The sequence below is a fragment of the Oncorhynchus masou genome, chromosome 2 (genome assembly GCF_036934945.1).
Source record: "Oncorhynchus masou masou isolate Uvic2021 chromosome 2, UVic_Omas_1.1, whole genome shotgun sequence".
Classification (NCBI taxonomy): Eukaryota; Metazoa; Chordata; class Actinopteri; order Salmoniformes; family Salmonidae; genus Oncorhynchus; species Oncorhynchus masou.
In genome coordinates, this window is record NC_088213.1 from 33,039,931 (window position 1) to 33,061,145 (window position 21,215).

At 43.3% G+C, this 21,215-nt stretch overlaps 3 protein-coding genes across 6 annotated transcripts in view; 2 read left to right on the forward strand and 1 right to left on the reverse strand.

The window, feature by feature from the left end:
* LOC135559300 (PH domain leucine-rich repeat-containing protein phosphatase 2-like) overlaps positions 1 to 9,669 on the forward strand; it is a 49,157-nt gene extending 39,488 nt beyond the window's left edge. Inside the window, exons 15-19 of the mRNA XM_064993491.1 lie at positions 48 to 178; positions 348 to 461; positions 1,275 to 1,469; positions 2,048 to 2,279; positions 2,447 to 9,669. Of these exons, the coding sequence (XP_064849563.1) occupies positions 48 to 178; positions 348 to 461; positions 1,275 to 1,469; positions 2,048 to 2,279; positions 2,447 to 3,739 (1,965 nt within the window). The 3' untranslated portion in view covers positions 3,740 to 9,669. The remainder of the gene's footprint in view (positions 1 to 47; positions 179 to 347; positions 462 to 1,274; positions 1,470 to 2,047; positions 2,280 to 2,446) is intronic.
* A 1,971-nt stretch (positions 9,670 to 11,640) lies between these two features.
* On the reverse strand, positions 11,641 to 16,017 carry marveld3 (MARVEL domain containing 3). 4 transcript variants are annotated; one of them, XM_064993502.1, is made up of 4 exons: positions 15,890 to 16,017; positions 14,416 to 14,713; positions 13,145 to 13,242; positions 11,641 to 12,490 (listed from the first exon to the last, which is right to left on the reverse strand). In XM_064993502.1, the coding sequence occupies exons 2-4, from the start codon at positions 14,688 to 14,690 to the stop codon at positions 11,880 to 11,882; spliced, it is 984 nt and encodes a 327-aa protein (XP_064849574.1). In that variant the 5' UTR covers positions 14,691 to 14,713; positions 15,890 to 16,017; the 3' UTR covers positions 11,641 to 11,879. The 4 variants fall into 4 exon arrangements, with proteins under 4 accessions (XP_064849574.1, XP_064849581.1, XP_064849569.1 ...); XM_064993509.1 differs by having other exon boundaries at positions 14,416 to 14,734; XM_064993497.1 differs by having other exon boundaries at positions 15,791 to 16,017.
* A 436-nt stretch (positions 16,018 to 16,453) lies between these two features.
* Positions 16,454 to 21,215, forward strand: part of LOC135559337 (ubiquitin carboxyl-terminal hydrolase 10-like) — a 28,183-nt gene continuing 23,421 nt past the window's right edge. Inside the window, 1 exon segment of the mRNA XM_064993511.1 lies at positions 16,454 to 16,759. Within this exon segment, the coding sequence (XP_064849583.1) occupies positions 16,733 to 16,759 (27 nt within the window). The 5' untranslated portion in view covers positions 16,454 to 16,732.

Here is a 21,215-nt window from a genome sequence, read left to right on the forward strand (position 1 = left end):
GTTATCTTCTTCCTCCACCCTGTGTGTGTGTGTGTGTGTGTGTGTAGCTGGTGGACTTGAGCTGTAATGAGCTGACTGAGATCCTACTGCCAGACTCTCTAACGGCCACCCTGCACGAACTAGACCTGACTGGCAACAGCAGCCTCTTGCTGGAGCACAAAACACTCAACCTGTTCAGGTGACACACAGAGACTACAGTGTCACGCCGCACAACAAAGTATCAGGCCGCTGGTGTACTTGGATAAGCTATGCGATAAATAATATTCTTGTGCTACAGCGTGAATTATGGTTCAGCCCAGTGCATGGTGAGGTAATGACCCCATCTCTTTGTCTCTCTCTCTCCTCAGTCACATCACCACCCTGAAGCTGGACCAGAAGCCAGCCATGGCCACCGGGGACTCCCTGGGCTCCTCCACCCTGTGGAACCACGGCTACTCTGAGATGAGCGGGCAGAGGAACAAGTGAGCCGAAGGGAGGGAGGGAGGAGGGCTGAGGGAGGGAGAGAGAGAGAGAGTTACTTTGAGACAGTGAGTGAGCGTGTATGTGAGGGAAGCCCTAATTTATGACAATCTGATGAGAGGGTATAAATGGGATTATGAGATCACGTGTGGTTTTAGAGAGCGCCTTTAAGGAGCATTTCCTCTTTCAGGGAATCGCTGTGAGCAGCACTACATTAAATGGTCTGAGAAGAGGATGTGCTTCTCATAGTCCATATCAGCCCGTTTCTTTTCTGCTCTGCCTCTTGGCTGGCATCCTATTTTAAATCCTACCCGGGGCTATCATATGCATGTATGGAGGAGTTACTTAGTTATCTAACTGTACAGCCCCAGCACAGCTTCCACTGCCTGGGTGAATGTCTGTTGGGCCTGGCATCGAGGCCCCTGGGCAGCGGATCTTGTTTAATAGTAGGGAAGGCGGGGAAGCCTAATACTTCCTGTGGATACAATGGGTATAAAGCAGTGTCTCCTGCATCATTGATGGGGGCCCAGTTTGCCTGTCTGCTGCCCTAACAGGGCCTCACAGGGTCATGACCACCACAGTGTCACAGGGGGCCATGCCTGGATGAGCCCCTGCTGCCTCTGTAGGAATAGGGCTCTGTCTCACTGTGTATGGATGAGTTATTCCTGTTTGGCTTGAATTTGAGGAAGATTCTAAGCTTATGAGCAAGATTGTATAATGGGATTTACACACAGAAAATGTAACCACATTTTGTTTCCATTTTTTGTGTTAATCTTATATCAATACTAACAGTATTTTCTCTTCCTTGGGGACAGATTGTGTGTGTCTGTGCTGGCAGTGGACCGCTTTGGGGATAGTGTTGAGGCGGCCTATGGCGTCTTCGACGGAGACCGCAATGAGGAAGTTCCTCGTCTGTTGCAGTGCACCATGGGAGATGTGCTGTCGGAGGAGCTGCTGCATTCCAGTGTGGACAGTGTGTACATGAGCAACACCTTCCTCACCTCACACAGGTATGAGCATCATGCATACACAGACACACACCCATTCTGGTTGTATTACTGTAATACAAGACAAATGTAGGCACATTTCAGTATCCTATGAATCAGGGGTGTGACTTTGGTTTTAGAAGTGGGTTAGACATCATCATTATTTATTTATTTATTTTTTATCCAGTCAGATAAACACTCCAAACAACCTACCCCACCGATCAGAGATGTCTGCATGGTCCTAAAGCACACCATTGCTTCATTTTGTATCACATTCCAAAGCTAAAACTGGGGGGGGACAAAAATGCAACTTCAGGATGTGGTTGGGACATGTCCCCCCCCCCCCCATCTCCCCCGCCCCCACTGAAAGTTGCGCCCCTGCTATGAATTACTGTTACCCTTTAAGGAAGACAAACCTACAATTGTACTATTCCGTGTTCATTTACATTTGATTAATTCACAACTGCATTAGCTAGGAACTAACGTAATAACAACATAATGAATATTCATAATGGTCTACTTTTAATGTTTAACAAAGAAGCTAGCTAATTGCAGAGCGTGTGCTGATAGTTGCATTCTGTGATGTATGTTGTATGATGCAGGAAACTGGGCATGGCTGGTCAGAAGCTGGGTGCATCTGCCCTGCTCTGCTACATCCACCACGAGCCGTCGGAGCTGGGCAGCTACTTCAGCCTGACGGTGGCCAACGTGGGCAGCTGCCAGGCGGTGCTGTGTCGAGACGGCCAGCCCCTGCCCCTCTCCAAGGTCTTCAGCCTGGAGCAGAGCACCGAAGAGATGGACAGGGTCAAACTCAGCAAGGCGATCATCACTGAGGTACTGTTGGGAGTCAGGCGTGTGTGAATGCACGTTTTTGTGAGGGCCTTTGTGTTCATAAAGATCTACTTGTTAGTTAACGTTTGATGTGATGCCTTATGCTCCGAGGTTTTTCATTTGTATTCAAAGTGCGGAGCTGAGTCCCCTCCTGTGTTATTGTGTTGTAGGATAACAAAGTGAGTGGAGTGACATGCTGCTCTCGCCTGCTGGGATGCTCTTATCTCTCTCCCTGGGTGCTGCCCAAGCCCTGGGTGCGCACTGAGCCCCTGTGTTCCCAAGATGAGTTCTTGATCCTGGGGAACCGGGCACTGTTTGAGAGGGTGTCCTACCAGGAGGCTGTGTTCACCGTGCAGGCCATGAGGGACCCCCGCGCAGCTGCCAAGAAGCTCTGCACGCTGGCCCAGAGCTACGGCTGCCGGGACAATGTGGGGGCGGTGGTGGTGTCCCTGCACATCGGGGAGGACAGCTGTACCTGTGAGCTCCCTCATGCAAGTACTGGTACTGAACCCCGGGGACCCCCTCCAACACCTCTCCCCGTCACTGCTCCCCCGGGGGACCCGGCCACGCCCTCCTCCAGCAGTGGCATCGCTTCAGAGTTCAACAGCGAGACTTCGGCCTCGGAGGTGGGGAGTGAGGCGGGCTCCACAGCCTCTGACGAGCACCCCTCCACTGGCCCCACGGCCCGACCTGAGAGGCGCTGTAGTCTCCACCCTGCAGCCACGCTCTGTGCCCCCGCGGGACCCGGCTCAGCTGGAGTAGGGGGGCCCCACCCTGTCCTGTTCCAGCGCCAGCCCTCCTGTGCAACCTTCTCCAGTAACCAGTCTGACAACGGGCTGGACAGTGATGACGAGGCTCCACTAGAGGGGGTTATCTCCAATGGGAGCAAGCTGGAGGTGGAGGTGGACATCCACTGCTGTGCTTTCCAGATCCGTTCTGGGCCAGCCGCGAGCCCAAAGGACCACAACCTGGACAAGACACGCTCAGACTACCCCAACGGAAAGATGCGTCGTCAGAACAGCGTGGTGGTGTCAGCCACTAACGGCTGCCTGCTGGCTGTGTGTGGCAGAGAGATCTCCGACCTAAAAAAGTCCCCCTCCACCTCCAGCCTCTTTGGGAAGAAGCTTTCCAACGGCTCCGTGGTGGCCCCGGAAGATAGCCACAACCTCATCGAGGTAGCCCTGGAGGCCCCTAAGAAGAAGTCGGGTTACTTCACTGCCCCTGCCCAGCAGGACCCCGAGGACCAGCTGGTAGTGCCTCCCAGTCTAGAGCAGGATGTTAGGGAACAGCTGAGGGGCCAGAGCCCTATGGTCCCAGGACCTCCACCCCCTTTCACACCCCCCTCCATCAGAGACCCTGTGTGGGACCACCCCCACCCCCCTGCTCCCATGCTGCCCCAGCGGGACCTCGCCCCTAACCCTATCCCTGCCCTACAGCAGGAAGTCTATGATACTGCCCTCTAGAGGGGGCCAGAGCACAGCGCCACCCTGTGGTAGTCCTGTGACAGTGCCATACCAGGGGGGCAGAGGAGGTCTCTCTGGCACAGGTGGGATATTCCAGTTCAAGTTTCCATTCAGCTCTGTCATGAAGACATGTGGGGCCTTGACTGTTCACACATGAATGCGTTACGTCACGTTAGACGTAGAGAGGTGCTTCGCTAACTGTCTGATAAACCTGGTGGAACTGTCTGAGTATCAGCGCTGAACAGGCACTGAAGTCACCAACCATGAAAATAGGTTGTGAAAAGAAGGGGGCCACCGGAGGCCAAAATACCCCAGCCTGAACTAGAATACCTCATGCGTTTTAGACTGCAGAACTTGTTTGCAACATTTCCCTTTACTTGGAAGGAAGGTCAAATAGTGAAATGGTAGAGTAATCCATTTGAGTGTGTTATCATTCCATTGCTGGGGGCTGCAGGGGCTCCTATATCCCAGGGACAAGTCCTGTGACCAAAAGGTGAAAAAGTGCCTACTGTAGATGACTCAGCCCCAGATGTCCCTGCCTCCCTGCCTGTGTGTGTATGGAGGGGGGAGGGGACACACATCAGTATTAACCCTGGAATAGGACATCACTGTGTGACTGCGTCCTCCAGGGGCCACCAATGGTACAGCCACTTCTCGCTCTCTCTCTCTCTTTCTGTCTGTCTGTCTGTATATATATCCTACTTTATCTCCCTCTCTAACCTGTTGACTGCACAATGGCTGGCAGGACTGGAAACTGGGCTGACTGGCCTTACTCTGTGGCACAAGGATTCAGACTGTTTATGCTAGAGGCAGGTAGGAACAAAACAGCAGGCGATTAAAAAAAAACAAATCTAATTTTTATTTACTAGTGACCCTTTCTATCAACACCATAATCCTCTATATGGGAAATACAGTTAGTATCTATATACACATTTAGTCTGAGCAGTGTCGTGCAGAACCACATAGTGGTGTAATCACAAGGCCTGCTTGGCCTAGTCCCAGCATCAGGATGCGTATCCATTTGGAAACCATTGAAGCCTTGCTGGGAGGAATAATACAGAAAAAAAACATTCAAAAGTAGCATCAAGCTCTCATAAAAAGGCAAACGCAAAATAACATAACAGTGCATTGCTCACCTGTACAGAACCAATATGTCATACTGCTTCAAAACCATTATTGTAACACTGTATCCGTGACAGTGCATGGTCAGCAAATTTTAACAGAAAAAGTCATTATATTAATTATGTTTTATGGGCAACATGAGTGGTGACAATGAAGACGAAACAATTGTTCCCGGTGTTCATATCTCAAAGACACTACAATGCACACCAGATCCTGTACAGTAATCATTACAAATGATGGGTGAAAAAAACATGTTCTTCACATTATTCGGGTGCCATCATTTAAGGAGTCCAGATACTGTAAGATGTGTAGCCCCTTTTTCTTTAGTTTTTCTAGTTTCACGCTTGTTGTACCCAGGAAATTGTGCAAAATCTCTCCAGTGACCAACATATCGAAAGTGTTTTTTTAAGGTTTGAGAATCATTCTGTTCCCATCATTCCATTAGCTTCACAGTCAACTGAACAAAATATCCATGTTTAGTGTACTAAAATGAGGATGTAACATGGTATATTATTTTACATGTATATGAAAAGTATGCATGTTGTGAAAGTCTATTTTAATCATGCAGTTTGCATAATTCCTTTGGAGCCTATAGATATAGCTGGTTGATGCTCTTCATTTTAAGTCAGTGACCGGCGAGAGAAAGAGTAAAAAATAATTGAAATAATTAGATATTTCATTCTCATAGATCTACTGACAGATTCAATAGGGGTTTGTGGGACATCTGGTGGTGATAACTATGAATTGCCTCAAATGTTAGTTCTATATCAGTGAATATCACCAGTGTACTCTACCACCGCTACCACCTACTGTATAACAGATTCAGAACAAGCACAGTGTGTTTTTGTTAGCAGGACAGAAAAGCTCATTGTTGTCTTGGTGACAATAAGGGCTGGTTTGAGTAAGAGGGGCGGTGTGAAGCTCACATGAGTGGCAACACCAAACCATTTCAACAGGTGGGTGGATGACTGGATGGGGTATTGTGAAGGAACAATGTTTCAGGAGGTATGTAAGGACACCTGACCTAATGCTGAGGAGGATGTTCTCTTACTCTTCTTTCACAGTGTGGAGACAAGCCTTTGTCTGTTCCATATGTTTCTAAGCTGTCAGAGGACCCTTGGTTAATACCATCCAACCAATGAGGAAAACGGGTTTATCAAATTACGTTTATGTGGAATTTTAGCAAAAATGAGCAAAGCACTTGTGTCCCGAGAAGAGTGAAAAAACTAAAGTATTGAGTGTAAGCCATTAGTTTTGCATCAGACTTTGAGTTCAGACCATTTGCTAAGGGTTTTAGTGTTGCTAAGGTATGGAGTGGCCCTGACTTTTATCAAGCACAGACATTGAGTTCAGACCATTTGCTAAGGGTTTTAGTGTTGCTAAGGTATGGAGTGGCCCTGACTCTTATCAAGCACAGACATTGAGTTCAGACCATTTGCTAAGGGTTTTATTGTTGCTAAGGTATGGAGTGGCCCTGACTCTTATCAAGCACAGACATTGAGTTCAGACCATTTGCTAAGGGTTTTAGTGTTGCTAAGGTATGGAGTGGCCCTGACTCTTATCAAGCACAGACATTGTGAAATATGTCCGTCATGGACATTGCTTTGAATAAAGGCATCTGCATAATATGGGTCAGTTGACTGTGAATATGACATTTCTATAAAGTTGCACTTTAAGTTGCAATGTTAGAGGATAGTATACCACTAATTGACTCATCATTGATATAACAAAGCTGCAGACCAAAATCTACCACCCTTCCCCTTTGTGCCAAACTGCCTAACCCTAACCCATTTTAGAGAGGACAACTTTCTGACTTAGTAAGAGAGGGCTTGTGGTCTGACAAGAGAATGACTGGGATGTGTTCCTAGATGCCACTGTGAGAAGGCTAGTGGCATGGTTGTAATACTTACCATAGCTGCTTAGCTAGTTACAACCCACTCTATGCTTGTTCATAGCCTTAATGCAGCGCTGCCAGTCCTAATGATGATGGTGACTGTCTTTTTCTGTTGGTTTTATTTCCTTTAGCGGAGCTGGTTTTGCCCTTTGACCTTACGTGGCAAGGTCAGGAGCATATAACACGGCATTATTTTCTCCAAATTGCAGAGGGAGCAATGTAACGTTTCAAGCCAGTAGAACAAGGATTGGGACCAGAGGGGTGGATTCTAAAGGTTTCATAGAATTGGCAGTATTTTAGATGCTCAAAAACCTCACAGCGGCTTCGAAATGGCTATTTACTTCATCCTTAACGTTCAAGACTGGATTGATTGGTGAATTTGCCTTTCTAAAGCCTGCTTGCTTATAATATGAGATGTATTACATACAATTGAAGTTGGAAGTTTACATATACCTTAGCCAAATGTATTTAAACTAAGTTTTTCACAATTCCTAACATTTAATCGTAGTAAAAACTCCCTGTCTTCGTTAGGTCAGTTAGGATCACCACTTTATTTTAAGAATGTGAAATGTCAGAATAATAGTAGAGAATTATTTAAACTTTTATTTCTTTCATCACATTTCCAGTGGTTCAGAAGTTTGCATACACTCAATTAGTATTTGGTAACATTGCCTTTAAATTGTTTAACTTGGGTCAAATGTTTCAGGTAGCCTTCCACAACCTTCCCTCAATAAGTTGTGTGAATTTTGGCCCATTCCTCCTGACAGAGCTGGTGGAACTGAGTCAGGTTTGTAGGCCTCCATGTTCCCACACGCTTTTTCAGTTCTGCCCACAAATGTTCTATGGGATTGAGATCAGGGCTTTGTGATGGCCTATTTTGTGAAGTGCACCAGTCCCTCCTGCAGCAAAGCACCCGCACAACATGATGCTGTCACACCTGTGTTTCACGGTTGGGATGGTGTTCTCCGGCTTGCAAGCCTCCCCCTTTTTCCTCCAAACATAACGATGGTCATTATGGCCAAAAAGTTCTATTTTTGTTTCATCAGACCAGAGGACATTTCTCCAAAAAGTACAATCTTTGTCCCCATGTGCAGTTGCAAACCGTAGTCTGGCTTTTTTATGGCGGTTTTGGAGCAGTGGCTTCTTCCTTGCTGAGCGGCCTTTCAGGTTATGTCGATATAGGACTCGTTTAACTGTGGATATAGATACTTTTGTACTCATTTCCTACAGCATCTTCACACGGTCCTTTGCTGTTGTTCTGGGATTGATTCGCACCAAAGTATGTTCATCTCTTGGAGACAGAACACGTCTCCTCCCTGAGTGGTATGACGACTGCGTGGTCCCATGGTGTTTATACTTGCATACTATTTTTCGTACAGATGTACGTGGTACCTTTAGGCATTTGGAAATTGCTCCCAAGGGTGAACCAGACTTGTGGAGGTCTACAGTTTTTTTCTGAGGTCTTGGCTGATTTCTTTTGATTTTCCCATGATGTCAAGCAAAGAGGCAATGTTTGAAAGTAGGCCTTGAAATACATCTACGGGTACACCTCCAATTGACTCAAATGATGTCAATTAGCCTATCAGGAGCTTCTGAAGCCATGACATCTTTTTCTGGAATTTTCCTAGCTGTTTAAAGGCACAATCAACTTAGTATATGTAAACTTCTGACCCACTGGAACTGTGATACAGTGAATTATAAGTGAAATAATCTGTCTGTAAACAATTGTTGGGAAAATGACTTGTGTCATGCACAAAGCAGATGTCCTAACCGACTTGCAAAACTATAGTTTGTTAACAAGAAATTTGTGGAGTGGTTGAAAAACTAGTTTTAATGACTTCAACCTAAGTGTATGTAAACTTCTGACTTCAACTGTAAGTTTTATTCACTTATTTTGTTCAAACTTCGGACAAAATCTGCTCTTCAAAGGATCAAACACTGTTTAAAGCACTTTGTACATAGGGAGATAAATATATTCAAAGATTGATATTTGAATATTATGTGAGATATTTATAAAAAATGCACATTAACTCATAGGGCTTGAGTTGTCGTTGTTGTGGCTTCTGTCAGCCAAACATATCATGTCTTCTTCTCTAAGAGAAAGTATCCAATAGAAGTGCTAATAATTCAAAGTGAAGTGTGAGAGAATTACAAAACTGCTTTTCGGTTGGATGCAAGTTTGTCTTTTAGCACAAAGACAGACATTGTTCTTCCTTGTTCAAGTCTTAAGGCTTTTTTGTATTGAGTCATTCTGCTTCCATGAGAGGAACAGCAGCTGGTGTTGTGGGATGAAAGATCCTGGCTCATTCTAGGGATGATAAGTGGCAGAAAGCAGGCATTTTGAATATTGCTTTGTTTGCCAACGGAAGCCACCTGCTGTGCCTCAAGCGGTAACACAGGTACATGTACGCACCACAGGTGTGGGTTTGCCCTCCACCCTGAGCATTTCAGGACAGACTAAAGAAACAGATTTGCACACATCTGACATTTTCATGTGGCATTTAAGTTGAGAACATAAGAACAGTATGAAGAGGTGATTGTCTTTGATGTGGTTGGTGGAACAAAAGAATTCAAAGTTCTCATAATCCTCTTAATGAACAGGAAGTTGGACTTCAAATACACTACACAATGTGACGATGATTATGAACATGAATTCCCTCACATCAAATATGCAAAGTGTCACCTGTTTCTATTACTCACAGGTTACACACCTGACCTGAAAATAGGAGGATCCTTTTTTCTTAACTATGGAAATTAGTAGTAACTGAGCATTCTTGTCTGTCTGTGTGTGTATGTATGTGTGTGAGAATGGTGAAGTGCAGTGTTCTGCCATCGTGTGTGTGAGAATGGTGAAGTGCAGTGTTCTGCCATCGTGTGTGTGAGAATGGTGAAGTGCAGTGTTCTGCCATCGTGTGTGTGAATGTGAGAATGGTGAAAGTGCAGTGTTCTGCCATCGTGTGTGTGAGAATGGTGAAGTGCAGTGTTCTGCCATCGTGTGTGTGAGAATGGTGAAGTGCAGTGTTCTGCCATCGTGTGTGTGAGAATGGTGAAGTGCAGTGTTCTGCCATCGTGTGTGTGAGAATGGTGAAGTGCAGTGTTCTGCCATCGTGTGCGTTTTCACCTCTTGTCAACTCTTTCTACGCAGTGATCCATGTAGAAAAGTTGATTAAGAGGCTCCATAATTGGGCCCTAGTTTGCCAAGTGGGGACCAGCAACACACTACTAAGCTCCGTGCGTTCCAAATGCACCCATGTTATGTGTTCTAGCAGCCAAAAATGCATTCCAAATGTAAGAACATGCATCTGCAAATCCTGAGCCAATTATTATTTGCTGTTTTGTTTACAGTCAACTCTCCCTTGCTTTTGTAAAGAACCAAAAAGTTGACTCCTACTAACAAGAGCGCGAAACAATATTGATTGAGAAGGTCATTAACCTAGATAGAGGAATAAATGAGCCTGTCCATAGGCATACCGTATGTATGGCTACAGTAAGATGGGCACAGAGTAACAGATCACAATGATGGCAAAGTATTCCCTTTAATTATTTAGCAGAGGAGATCAACTACTGTTCATGATCTGAGTGCACCATAATCCTATGTAAATACAGCTGTGTGTGTGGGTATGCATATTTAAGTAGGTTATTGTGTCAATGCTTTTCTGATTCCGTTTAATCCACTCTCTGTAAACACATGATGTGTTTTATTTCTCTTCTCAGAGGGAGAACATGCTGCCTGTTTGTCATTGCAGTCTGAGTGAGAAAGTATGCATCTGTTGCTGTTATATTTAACTGAATGAATCTCCATTCTGTTAAATGATTATGGTGAACTCTGGAAAGAATCTGATATTGAGGATGTTTCAATTGTTTAACATGTGACCAAAGTAAACATTGTTTGATCTCAACTTTCTTTCTGTACTTTCTTTTCTAGAGATGCTTGAATATTTTCTCTCAATGCAAAGAAGCTGAGGTTTATTTTTGTACATTGTTTCATGCAAATGTATAGGTCCTTCTCCACTACAGAATCTAAAATAAAGGGATTCTATTGTATATCGTTGCATATTATGATATTTTTATTTAAGGTTCTAATTTGTGTATTTAATGTCTGAAGCATGCCATATATAAATGCATATAAATATAAAATGTATACAGTGCATATATGTGATTACTTTCTACAAAATGTTAACATTGTTTGTAAGCCAAGGCATTGTTTTGAATATCTGGAGCATATCTAATATTTTTGTTTATATTTTAGCATGTAGAAAACTGCTACAAATATTTGTATTCTGTTAAATATTTGTTGTAATTAGTTCTAGAGGATACCTTGTTTTATCATTTAGGAAAGGACTAACCATGAGCACTTTTGCTGTTTCAGCAAGAATTGTACTCCTTAAAATGTTCAGTGGGCGATGGTTTATTATTTCATTTGAGATGCTGCTATGACTAGTTTTGAGCAGAAAAGCTGTATTTTTAATTAACTTTCAGCCAAGTAGCAATAAAAATTTATACTGTGAAAAACCTGGGCCTTGGTGCATTTCTATCGTTTCCTTACCTTCTGTTCCCCTCAATTGTCTTTTTGATGATAGCATTGGCCAGACACTATCCACAGACGCAAATCCATGGTGTCTCAGCTGCATTACAGAAACCGTTTACTGTTTCAGAACCAAATGGAAGCAAACATAGCAAAACAAGAGTTTTATTGGATCATTTCAGGTAGATCCCTCTGTTCGCTTTCGTTTAAGAAGCGTTTTGCAACAGAATCGGCGGAATGAATACACCCCTGCTCTCTTTGCTCTGCTCAGATTTATGTTTTCAGTCCCACAGAGACCACAAACTAATAACTATTCTTCTACAAGGTAAAATGGAGATATTCTAGGCAAGAGGGTTACATCTGTTTAAGATTTTTATTAGTAAAGAACAATGTTTGACAGTGTAGATGTCTCACATCTGTAACATTTTTGTAAAACAAGTGTGCGGTTTTTGAAGTCACAAATGTACAAAACTGCTCTTTGTACAGTTAAACTTTTTTATCAATCACAGTTCATATAAAATACACTAGCATTTATAGCTATTTGACCTCAACCCTACATTTTTTCCACTCTATTCACAGTGGGGGGTGAGCAAACCCCATTATAAGTTACCATCTTCCATCGCTCTCAGTCTCTTCATCTCCCTCACTGCCCTGAAAGCACGGATGGCCAAGACCATTCCGAAGATGAAATCAATGACTCCAAGCACCCCAAAGAGGCCTCCAGCGATGTCTGCTCCATTGAGTGCACACGCAAAGCCCTGATGCCCTTTGCTCTTGTAGAGCGCTTCCCTCTCTGTACAGATGGGGTTGTCGTAGGTCTCCTGCAGCTTGATGAAGTAGAAGGCCAGGGCAGGGATGTAGCCCAGGCCGATCAGGAGGTTCACCAGGGCCTCACCCAGCAGCACAGGGGGCCAGCGGTAAGGGACTCTCAAAACCCCGAAAGCCAGAATAATGCAGGCATAAACCATCAGAGCCCCTCCACAGGCCATGCTGAAGATGTATGGAGGAAGCTTGAGCTGGTGGAACAGTTTGTCCAGCTCCTTGACCCTGTCTGCGTCGGCTCCAGTGAAAGCCTGTGCTCCTCCATAGTAGTAATGGTAGAGACCCCCGAGGCTGGCCAGGTCCCGGTAACCCCCGGAGTTACTGTAGGACACTCCTGAGCAGATGACTATCAGCAGGTTTACAAAGACCTCCATTATCTGGCATAGACCTGAACAGATCAAGAAAGAGCTAAATACATGACTTATCATACAGTAAGAGTCTGGGAGAAATCGAGCTGAGTTGAAGGTCAAGTTATACGTTTCACAAGAGAGGGAGGATTATGCGACAATGCAGCTAAATTGAGGTTGTTCCGAGTTCAACCAACATGGTTGATGGTTAATTTCAGTGGGAATTTCACCTCAGAGGGAGATAAAACATACAGTATGTCATTGTGTGAATTAAACATGGATGAACAAACAATTTGGAGAAAGAAACCAAATACAAAAACTCCTAAATGTTGAGTAATACAGATATTATAACTCAAAACACCAATCCCCTCATAAATACCCTGTACCCTCAGAGGGTGGTCATGTGGTTGATAAGATCATTCGTAACCAACCCAACTACATTCCTACTACAGAGGTGTAATCATTAGTTCAAAACATTTTGCAATGGAAACCGTTTATGCCCAACGAAATTGAGTTTATATTGGACAAATTCAGGTAGGTCCCTCCCCATTTGGTTCTGTTTGGTTCCGAGTGAATAAATCCCAGGACCAATTAAACAGAACAACGCCTACTACACCGTACCAACAAGATTCACCCACAAAAACATTTCAGGTGTAAGTTGTTGCTGTTTGTTCTATAATTTAAACATGACTTGCCTCTGGCTGTTAAGGCATATCTGAGGTTGTACAGAGCCTGTCTGTGTTGTGGCTCATAGTATTCCCCCACAGAGGGAGATGTGGAGGCTTCTGTATACCTGCAAAGACAAAATCACAAGTTGACGTCTGCTCAATCTTACATTGAAACTACACCACATAAACCCACCACACCACAACCCTCCTCCATAGCAGAGAGCAGGTTTTGTATTCAAGGGGTTCATATTTACTTTGGGCACCCCAAGAGTTAATGTGCCATTCAAACACAAGCAGACAGACATTACAAGGAGTCAATTCCAAACCAGTGAAACCGGAGACTTCTCACGCTGTACAGTATATGTGGGCAATAATAAGGTAACAGAATGATGCAGACTCAGATTTTCACTTTAAAATGTATGCCAAACAAAAACCAATGATTGGAAAGTTAAATAAATCATACAACTATATCCCCAAGGATGACTTTTCCTGTGTTTTATATACACAGTGTACTAAACATTAGGAACACCTGCTCTTTCCATGACAGACTGACCAGATGAAAGCTATGATCCCTTATTGATGTCATCTGTTAAATGTACTTCAGTCAGTGTAGATGAAGGGGAGAAGACCAGTTAAAGATGGATTTTTAAGTCTTGAGACAATTGAGATATGGATTGTGGCATGTATACTATTCAGAGAGAATGGGCAATACATAAGATTTAAGTGACGTTGAATGGGGTATGGTAGTAGGTGCCAGGTGCACCGGGTTGAGTGTGTCAAGAACTGCAACGCTGCAGTTTCCCGTGTGTATCAATAATGATCCACCACCCAAAGGACATCCAACCAACTTGACCCAACTGTGGGAAGCATTGCAGTCAACATAGGGCAGCCTCCCCGTGGAATGCTTTCGACACCACCTAGAATCCATGCTCTGACCAATTGAGGCTGTTTTGAGGGCAAAAGGTGGTGAAACTCAATAATAGTAGTATTCCTAATATAATAGTGTTCCTATTATTTTGTACAATGTATATTTCCACACTGAGGTTGGAATAATAATGTGAAATTGTGAAAATTATGATAATGCCCTTTTAATGTTTTGGTGGGATGGAGTTTTGGCCTGCCTGGTGACATCACCAGATGGTAAATTAGTTAGTAGACCAATAAGAAAGAGTTCCAAACCTCTCTGCCCATAGAGGGGTTAGTTGTTTAGCAACAAAACCAACATGTGCTCAACAATGCCCAGGATGGTAACTGTAGAAGCCACTCTGTGACTTCCACAGAGTCAGATGGTCTCTTACGCTCTCTGTTGTCCTTGTTGACTACTGCCTCTGTGGTCAGGTGGTGCGTCCTTGAAAGAGTGAGGTGTTGTATCCCGCTGTCTGCCAGAGTAGTCCTTCTCTCTGACCCTCCTGTCAGCTCCAGAGTACTTCTCATCCCTGTATCTCTCGTCCATTTGGTCTCTCTTCCGCCGGTCTCTCTCTTCATGTGAGGAGCTTCCTCGGTCGTGAGTGCGGTCCCTCTCCCTGCTCTTGTCATACTCATCCCTCTCCTGGTATCTGCTTCTCTCTGGCATTGTCTGGTCTCTTGGCCACCTCTCTGAAAATTTATTCGAATGAACTTTGCCGTGATGAATGGAGTATTAGTGTAAAGGTGTCATACCGATATCTCAGGGAGATCAGATGACAATCCCAATCTATTATTTGTGCATGTAGCCCTACTAAACATTGGTGGCAATGCTTGTTGGCACTAGTGACAGTTACCACGTGGCATTCCTCCGATTCAGAAATGACTACAGAGTAAAGATGGGGGTAATCTAACAGCAGTAATGGGTATCTCTCCGTAAGGAGCCCTGGGGAAGGGATGTAACCTGAATCTTACGTTATGGTCTGACTGTGACCCACGTCTTGGGTGGTTCTTACCCTACCAGGCAAAAACTGTCCAGGAGAAATCTGCCAAAAACCCACCCCTTCTGTCAATTGGCTCCTGGATGCTTCTCTTTTTATTGTCTCGTGACTATTTCCTCATTCTACGGGACATAGTACCGCCCGGCGACACTGTGATACAGTTGTCCAGTGGGAAGCATTTACCCATGACTGCGACCCATAGAATGAGGAAGCAGCCTGGAGCCAATAGAGAGATGCATCCAGGAGCCACATGAAAGCGGGGCATGTTTTGGCCGTGTTTTCCCTGGGTGGTTCCAACCTGGCCAGGATGGGAGTCACAGTCAGACCCATCTTGAATGATATCATGATGATTCTGCACACAACTGAATACACATTGAAAAACTTTGACAAAGGTTTAAAATGTCAAACAAAATGCTAACACTGACTATCAACCTGGTCTCCGAGCATTTCGTATTATTCTGTAAGTAAATCTGAGGTGCACCATTTAGTATGAGGTTAGGTATGGTTACATAAGACAGATGGTTACTTAAGGCAAAACCGAAAGTATAACGCGAGAGTCTAGCAACCCAAATGTCACAATATATCATATGAAATGGGTGATGGACACTCACAAATTAATACATACCATACTAAATGGTGTGTTTCGGATTTACTTACAGAATAATACGAAATGCTCTGAGACCAGGTTGTGATTTGAGGGCTGAAGGCACTAGGAAATAACGTTTGTTACTATATTTGATGAAGTTAAAAACATACAAGTTAACGTTACCTGTGACGAATGATAAGGGTCACGGGTATGCTGTGTGTTGAAGCGAACCAAACATTGAGATAACGAATAGATTAATGAAGAAAGAACAATTAACAATACCTCTTAATTCTGGTTCTTATCTGGATTAATTTGTGCGAATGATTGGATTCTTTACGTCTTTTACTTTTCCTGTATCTTGGGACGTCTTTCGTCTCCAAGCTCCTCCCTCTCACCTGTTCGCTCTATAGAACTCCACCCCTACCACAAAAACAGCATTCCGAGGGCATGGGACAAAGGTGTGTGGTGTCGGTGGAAAAAGTGGTGTTTCAATTGTGAAGTTTTTGGGTGTCAGAGATTTTAGTGCAGGATAACTACTGGGGGCTTTAAGAGAAGGGATTCCAGACTCCCAGGCAGGACGACTCTGTTGGTGCCAAAGTAGTGGGAAGGGGTGTTGGGGATAGATATATATTAGTTAGATTGTTAGATTAGATTGTGGTGCGTGCATCCCCCCCCCCCACACACACATTTCCCTTTTTATTTTTTACACATATGCATGGATGGAATGTTGATTTAGCAATACAGTTTCGTTATAACAACACAATCGGTCTGTCCTAAATGATACATAGCTGACAGCTCTTTTAGCTCCGACTCAAGCTGTCAAACGTTCACTACTATACCCTCCTACCCGGACGTAAACGCACGCGTTCCCAGAGCACACTAGCCATCCGCGGCGCGCGCAGGCCAGAAGCAAGGAGGCGAGACAGAAATGGCGGCGACGGCGGGGGAAGCAGCGTGATATGCTGTAGCAATAAAACAACCTTAAAATACAACTGTCAGTCCATTGTCGAGAAAATGAAAAAGATGTCGAATTAGGCTGTCTTTTGTAATAATTATTACAAAAAACTAACACCTTCCCCGGAGAACGTCCATCTTCTGATTGGAAAAGAGAATCTCACAGGGAGCATGGCTTCTCAGAGTAACGTTAACCAGGTAACGTTACAACTATTCACGCTGCTGATACGCCTAGAATTTCACATTTGACATAAGATTCATGGAAAAAGTAGTCTTAAGTAAAATATGGTTAGATTTCTTGATGTGTTTCTTGGCCACAATATAGTTGTAACTCGCGTCATAGAGACGTGTGATGATAAATGCTTGCTAATGCTGCCCTAAAAAGCCTATTTCCCCATTGAAACACCAGCATGGTACAGGCCCGAGGAGCCTACATTCAAATTAGCCAACAGTACTCGAAGTAGGGTTAGTTGAAAATCTAAAAATTGGTAAAAATCGTGGTCACGTTTTGGGTTGAGAAATTAACATTCGAAAGACTCGAACAGTTGTAATTGTCCTTTGACAATTTGTAGTTGTTAAAATGCTGCGTGTATGTGCATGGCCCACCTGCTCTGGCTGATGCGACAGGCCTGCTTATCACAGTGCAAATTTTAATAACTGGTTGTTAGCTAGCTTAGCATTTAGATACGAGTGACGTTAAAAAGTGCCGACGAGTTATAAGCAAGGAATTCATAAAATTGTATATGGTCAAACGTAAACTTTAATTGATTTGTCTGGCCAGCTAGCTACCTAGCTTCATTTAGCTAGCTGGACAACTAGCCAGAGTTCGTGCGGACGCAGGTGGTGTGGCTAATGACTTAGCTACTAACTACACTGGGCCTGATCAGAGGCGGTTTATGTATATTTCCGAATCTGTACCATTAATAATTCTGCAAACGGTTCGAAGCTTGCGCGTTGTGCACTCCGTTTTTGATGTCCCCTTGAGGGCACGTAGCTAGTTGTGCTGCTTTCAAGGGAAGCTGACTCATGTGGACAAACCTCCATGATCTGTTTAGCTGTAATGACTTGTCACGGCCTGAAGTCGTAAATACTAGCTAGCTAGGTAGCTAGCTATCTATCCTACATTGAAGGGTAGCTAGCTATATATTCTGCCCGTGTATAACATTAGCTAACTAGCTAGACATGGCTGTATACATCCATGTAGCAAGCTTGCCTGCTGGGGACCAGGCTAGTGAATTTCTAAATCCACCAACCTATGGAACATCCTTTTTAAATTCAGGAAATGGTAATCTATCTACATGCTGGAATGTTGAATAAAATAACAATTTGAGCGTACTGTACCGGTTGTCTCAGGCAGGAATGAGACTATAATATATCCACAATAAATTATTATTAAACCAACTTTTCAAAGTGCTGGTAGTAAGATTTGTCACAAGCATGAACACAATGCATAAACATGCACGCGACGCATGTATACTTGCCAAGCTCTGTGCGCGTTTTTTACATGGTTTTGTGCATGTCGGGTGATAGAAATCTGAACACACTACCAGTACTTTGAAAAGTTGGTTTAATAATACTTTCTTGTGCATATATTGTCTAATTCCTGTCCATATAAGGAGAGCCAGGCAGATAACCGGTTGAGTGGGTTCAATTAAAATTGTATTCACCATTCTAGCTTGTAGAGGACCGTTTCCTGAATTAAACACAGATGTTCCAGACCTTGGTGGATCTAGTAGGCCGTCATTGTAACTGACTTGCCTAGTTAAATAAAATGTTTTAAAAAATCTAGAAATTCACCTTACTGCTCCCCGTGCTAGTTAGTAGTGCTGAGCGATTAAGATAAATGTTGGTTATTTTTAATTTTTTAAACAACTAATTGACCGATGACGTTCAAATATTTTAATTACAATTTTTGAGCCCTGCGCATTTTCTGGAGAGATAAATAGAATAAAGTCTGAACTGTGTGACATAGTAGGGAGTTGTAGTTTTCAACAGGCTAATATACTACGTACTTTGGTGCTGAAAACATGGTGATTTGAGTACGATGACCATAATCTATTGTGCCAGCCTACTTTTCCGTTCTGTTTGGAGCTCTGAGCAATAATAAAAATGAAATGGCGCTGACACGGAGACTAAGCGAAGAGAGAATGTGCAATCGAGAGGGGTAGAAACAGTTTCGAGGTATCTCTACCTGAAAATACATGACCTAAGGGATCAATGGTTGGTATTCAGCATTCAAAAGTATGCCTTATTTTCTTTGAATAACTACTTAAATTGTGATTTTTGTCAGACAGCATAGGCCACAGATCTATCTATGACTTGAAATGAAATAGTCATCAAATATTGTATTAAAGTAATGCGAATACATTATGGTTGATAAGTAGTAATATACAGTCAGTTCCATTAATTGTTTTTTTCTTTTATTTTATTCTGTTAGTGTTCAACCTGCATAATTCATAATTCTTTGGGACATTAAATGCACTATCGAAGATAGTGAGTGTTTTTTTAATAAACACCACTCACCTCCAAAAGCACTAATCGCACAGCACTACCATCTAGCTATGTTGTAAATATCATAGCTAGCTAACAGCTTAGCTTTGAGCTATTGTTCTACCATAGCTATTACTGTTACAACTTTCCGTTGCTTATGTCTGCTTGAGAGCTAGTGTTGGCTAGCAGCTTCTTAGTTTGCAACAAGGGTTCTCAAAGTGGGGTCTTCTAAGATATTAGCTTTAAAGCTGCAACAACACAAACATCTTTGCCACATGACAAAATGTGTAGATTGCAGGAAATTAGCTTAAACTGCATAATTCTCTTCGATGCCAAGAGACGGGCCTTTAAAATGGTTCTTCCCAGGGCCTGAGACTTGGTTCATCTGACCATGCACTACCAAAGTCATAAAACTCCTTGTAAGCTATTTTTTAAAATCAAATTCGAGTTGTTCTGATTATGAGGGGGTCCCACATAAATTTTGGGGTGGCAGGTAGCCTAGTGGTTAGAGCGTTAGGACAGTTGTTTTTTTTTTTTTTTACCTGGCCAAGATAAAGCGTAGCAATTCGACACATACAACAACAGTTACACATGGAATAATCAACACATAGTAAAAAATACAGTAGACCAAAATACAACAAAGTCTATATACAGTGAGTGCAAATGAGGTAAGTTAAGGCAATAAATAGGCCATTGTGGCGAAGTAATTACAATATCGCAATTAAACACTGGAATGGTAGATGTGCAGGAGATGAATGTGCAAGTAGAGATACTGGGGTGCAAGGGAGCAAGATACATTAAAAAATACCGTTGTTGGTAAACCTAGACCTAATTACGGGTTTGTAACTGAAAAGGATGGCGACCTCTTGTCACAGTGATGATCTGATGTGTTCATTTTTTAAAACTTTAACTATGGAAAGTGGTATGGTTAATTTTCCAAGCATGATCTGATATGCTGGTGGTGGCCTTTTATCTTTTAAATGGTGAGCTCCTGATTCAACATTATGGAAATGGCACATGAGGCTCAGAGTTGCCTGGCTGGTTAGGTATTTTTCTGAACAGCAGGGTGGAGCTGTGTTTAAAGAGCTGGGCTTGCCTTCCCATTTGTCTTACTCTTGAAAGATCCTGCAACACAATGGCCTCAGAGAATCCCATCCGCTGTTGGTAGTGTTTGAATGACATCGCCCTGTATTAAAGTGTCTCTTACGTGAATAAATTATAGTCGTCTTCTCTGTCATGTCTCTGCTCAATGTTTTTCAGTTCTTGGGCGTCACTCACTGTGTCAGCTCATTTCTTCATAAGAATGTAATACGCAAGCCCCAACGTGCATCATTGGTTTTTTCGAAACGTGTTTGACCTTATTTGTAGTGTTGCATATTCAAGGAATGCCAAGTTTGCTAATAGTGAGTGTTTGCATTCCAATTTGTGAGGCCTTGCAGGGCTGGCTGAGTCCCAGTCCAATAAGGAACATTGAGTAGTGATGAGGTAGTCCCAGTTCTTGTAGGTATATGGGATAAAGGATTGTTATTCTATGCATCAGGTGGGAGTTGGTAATGTCTGCTAACTTGAAATTCCAGTGAAACAACTTTTTTGACTGGCTCTTATCAGCTTGTCTGCTGTTTGACATATTTTCTCTCAATATACCCCCACCCCTCTAAGCCATCTGCCCCATCCACTTCCTTAAACCCGTCTTCCACATAAAGCACATTTTGGATGTCGTTTTGTTAAACAGAAGCCTCATTGAATGCTTTCTGTAATATATGATTATCATTCTACTCTATTGACGTAAAGTATACTAACATTAGAAATTTGCATGTGTTCAGTTTCTCTAGTTTAGCTCCTTTTATCAGAGACAATGTCATTGTGCTTTATATTTCATATGGATCCCACCTTAGAATGTAAGCCCCACCCCTGCTCCCTGATCTGTAACAACATTCATTAAAAGTGTGTGTGTGCGCACACCATCTCACTGGAGCATGTTGAAGTAATACAGATGGCCATTTTGTGGTAATCCTCAATCCATACCAACAGCGAGGGAAGCTTAGTGTGGTACGTGTGGCACGCCTGTAAAAAGAGGCAAAGGGACATTCTTTCTGTTGTGATTGTATTAGTTGTTCCGAGGCCTTTGGATTATAGCTGGCTGTTTGTCGCCTGTAGTGCCTTT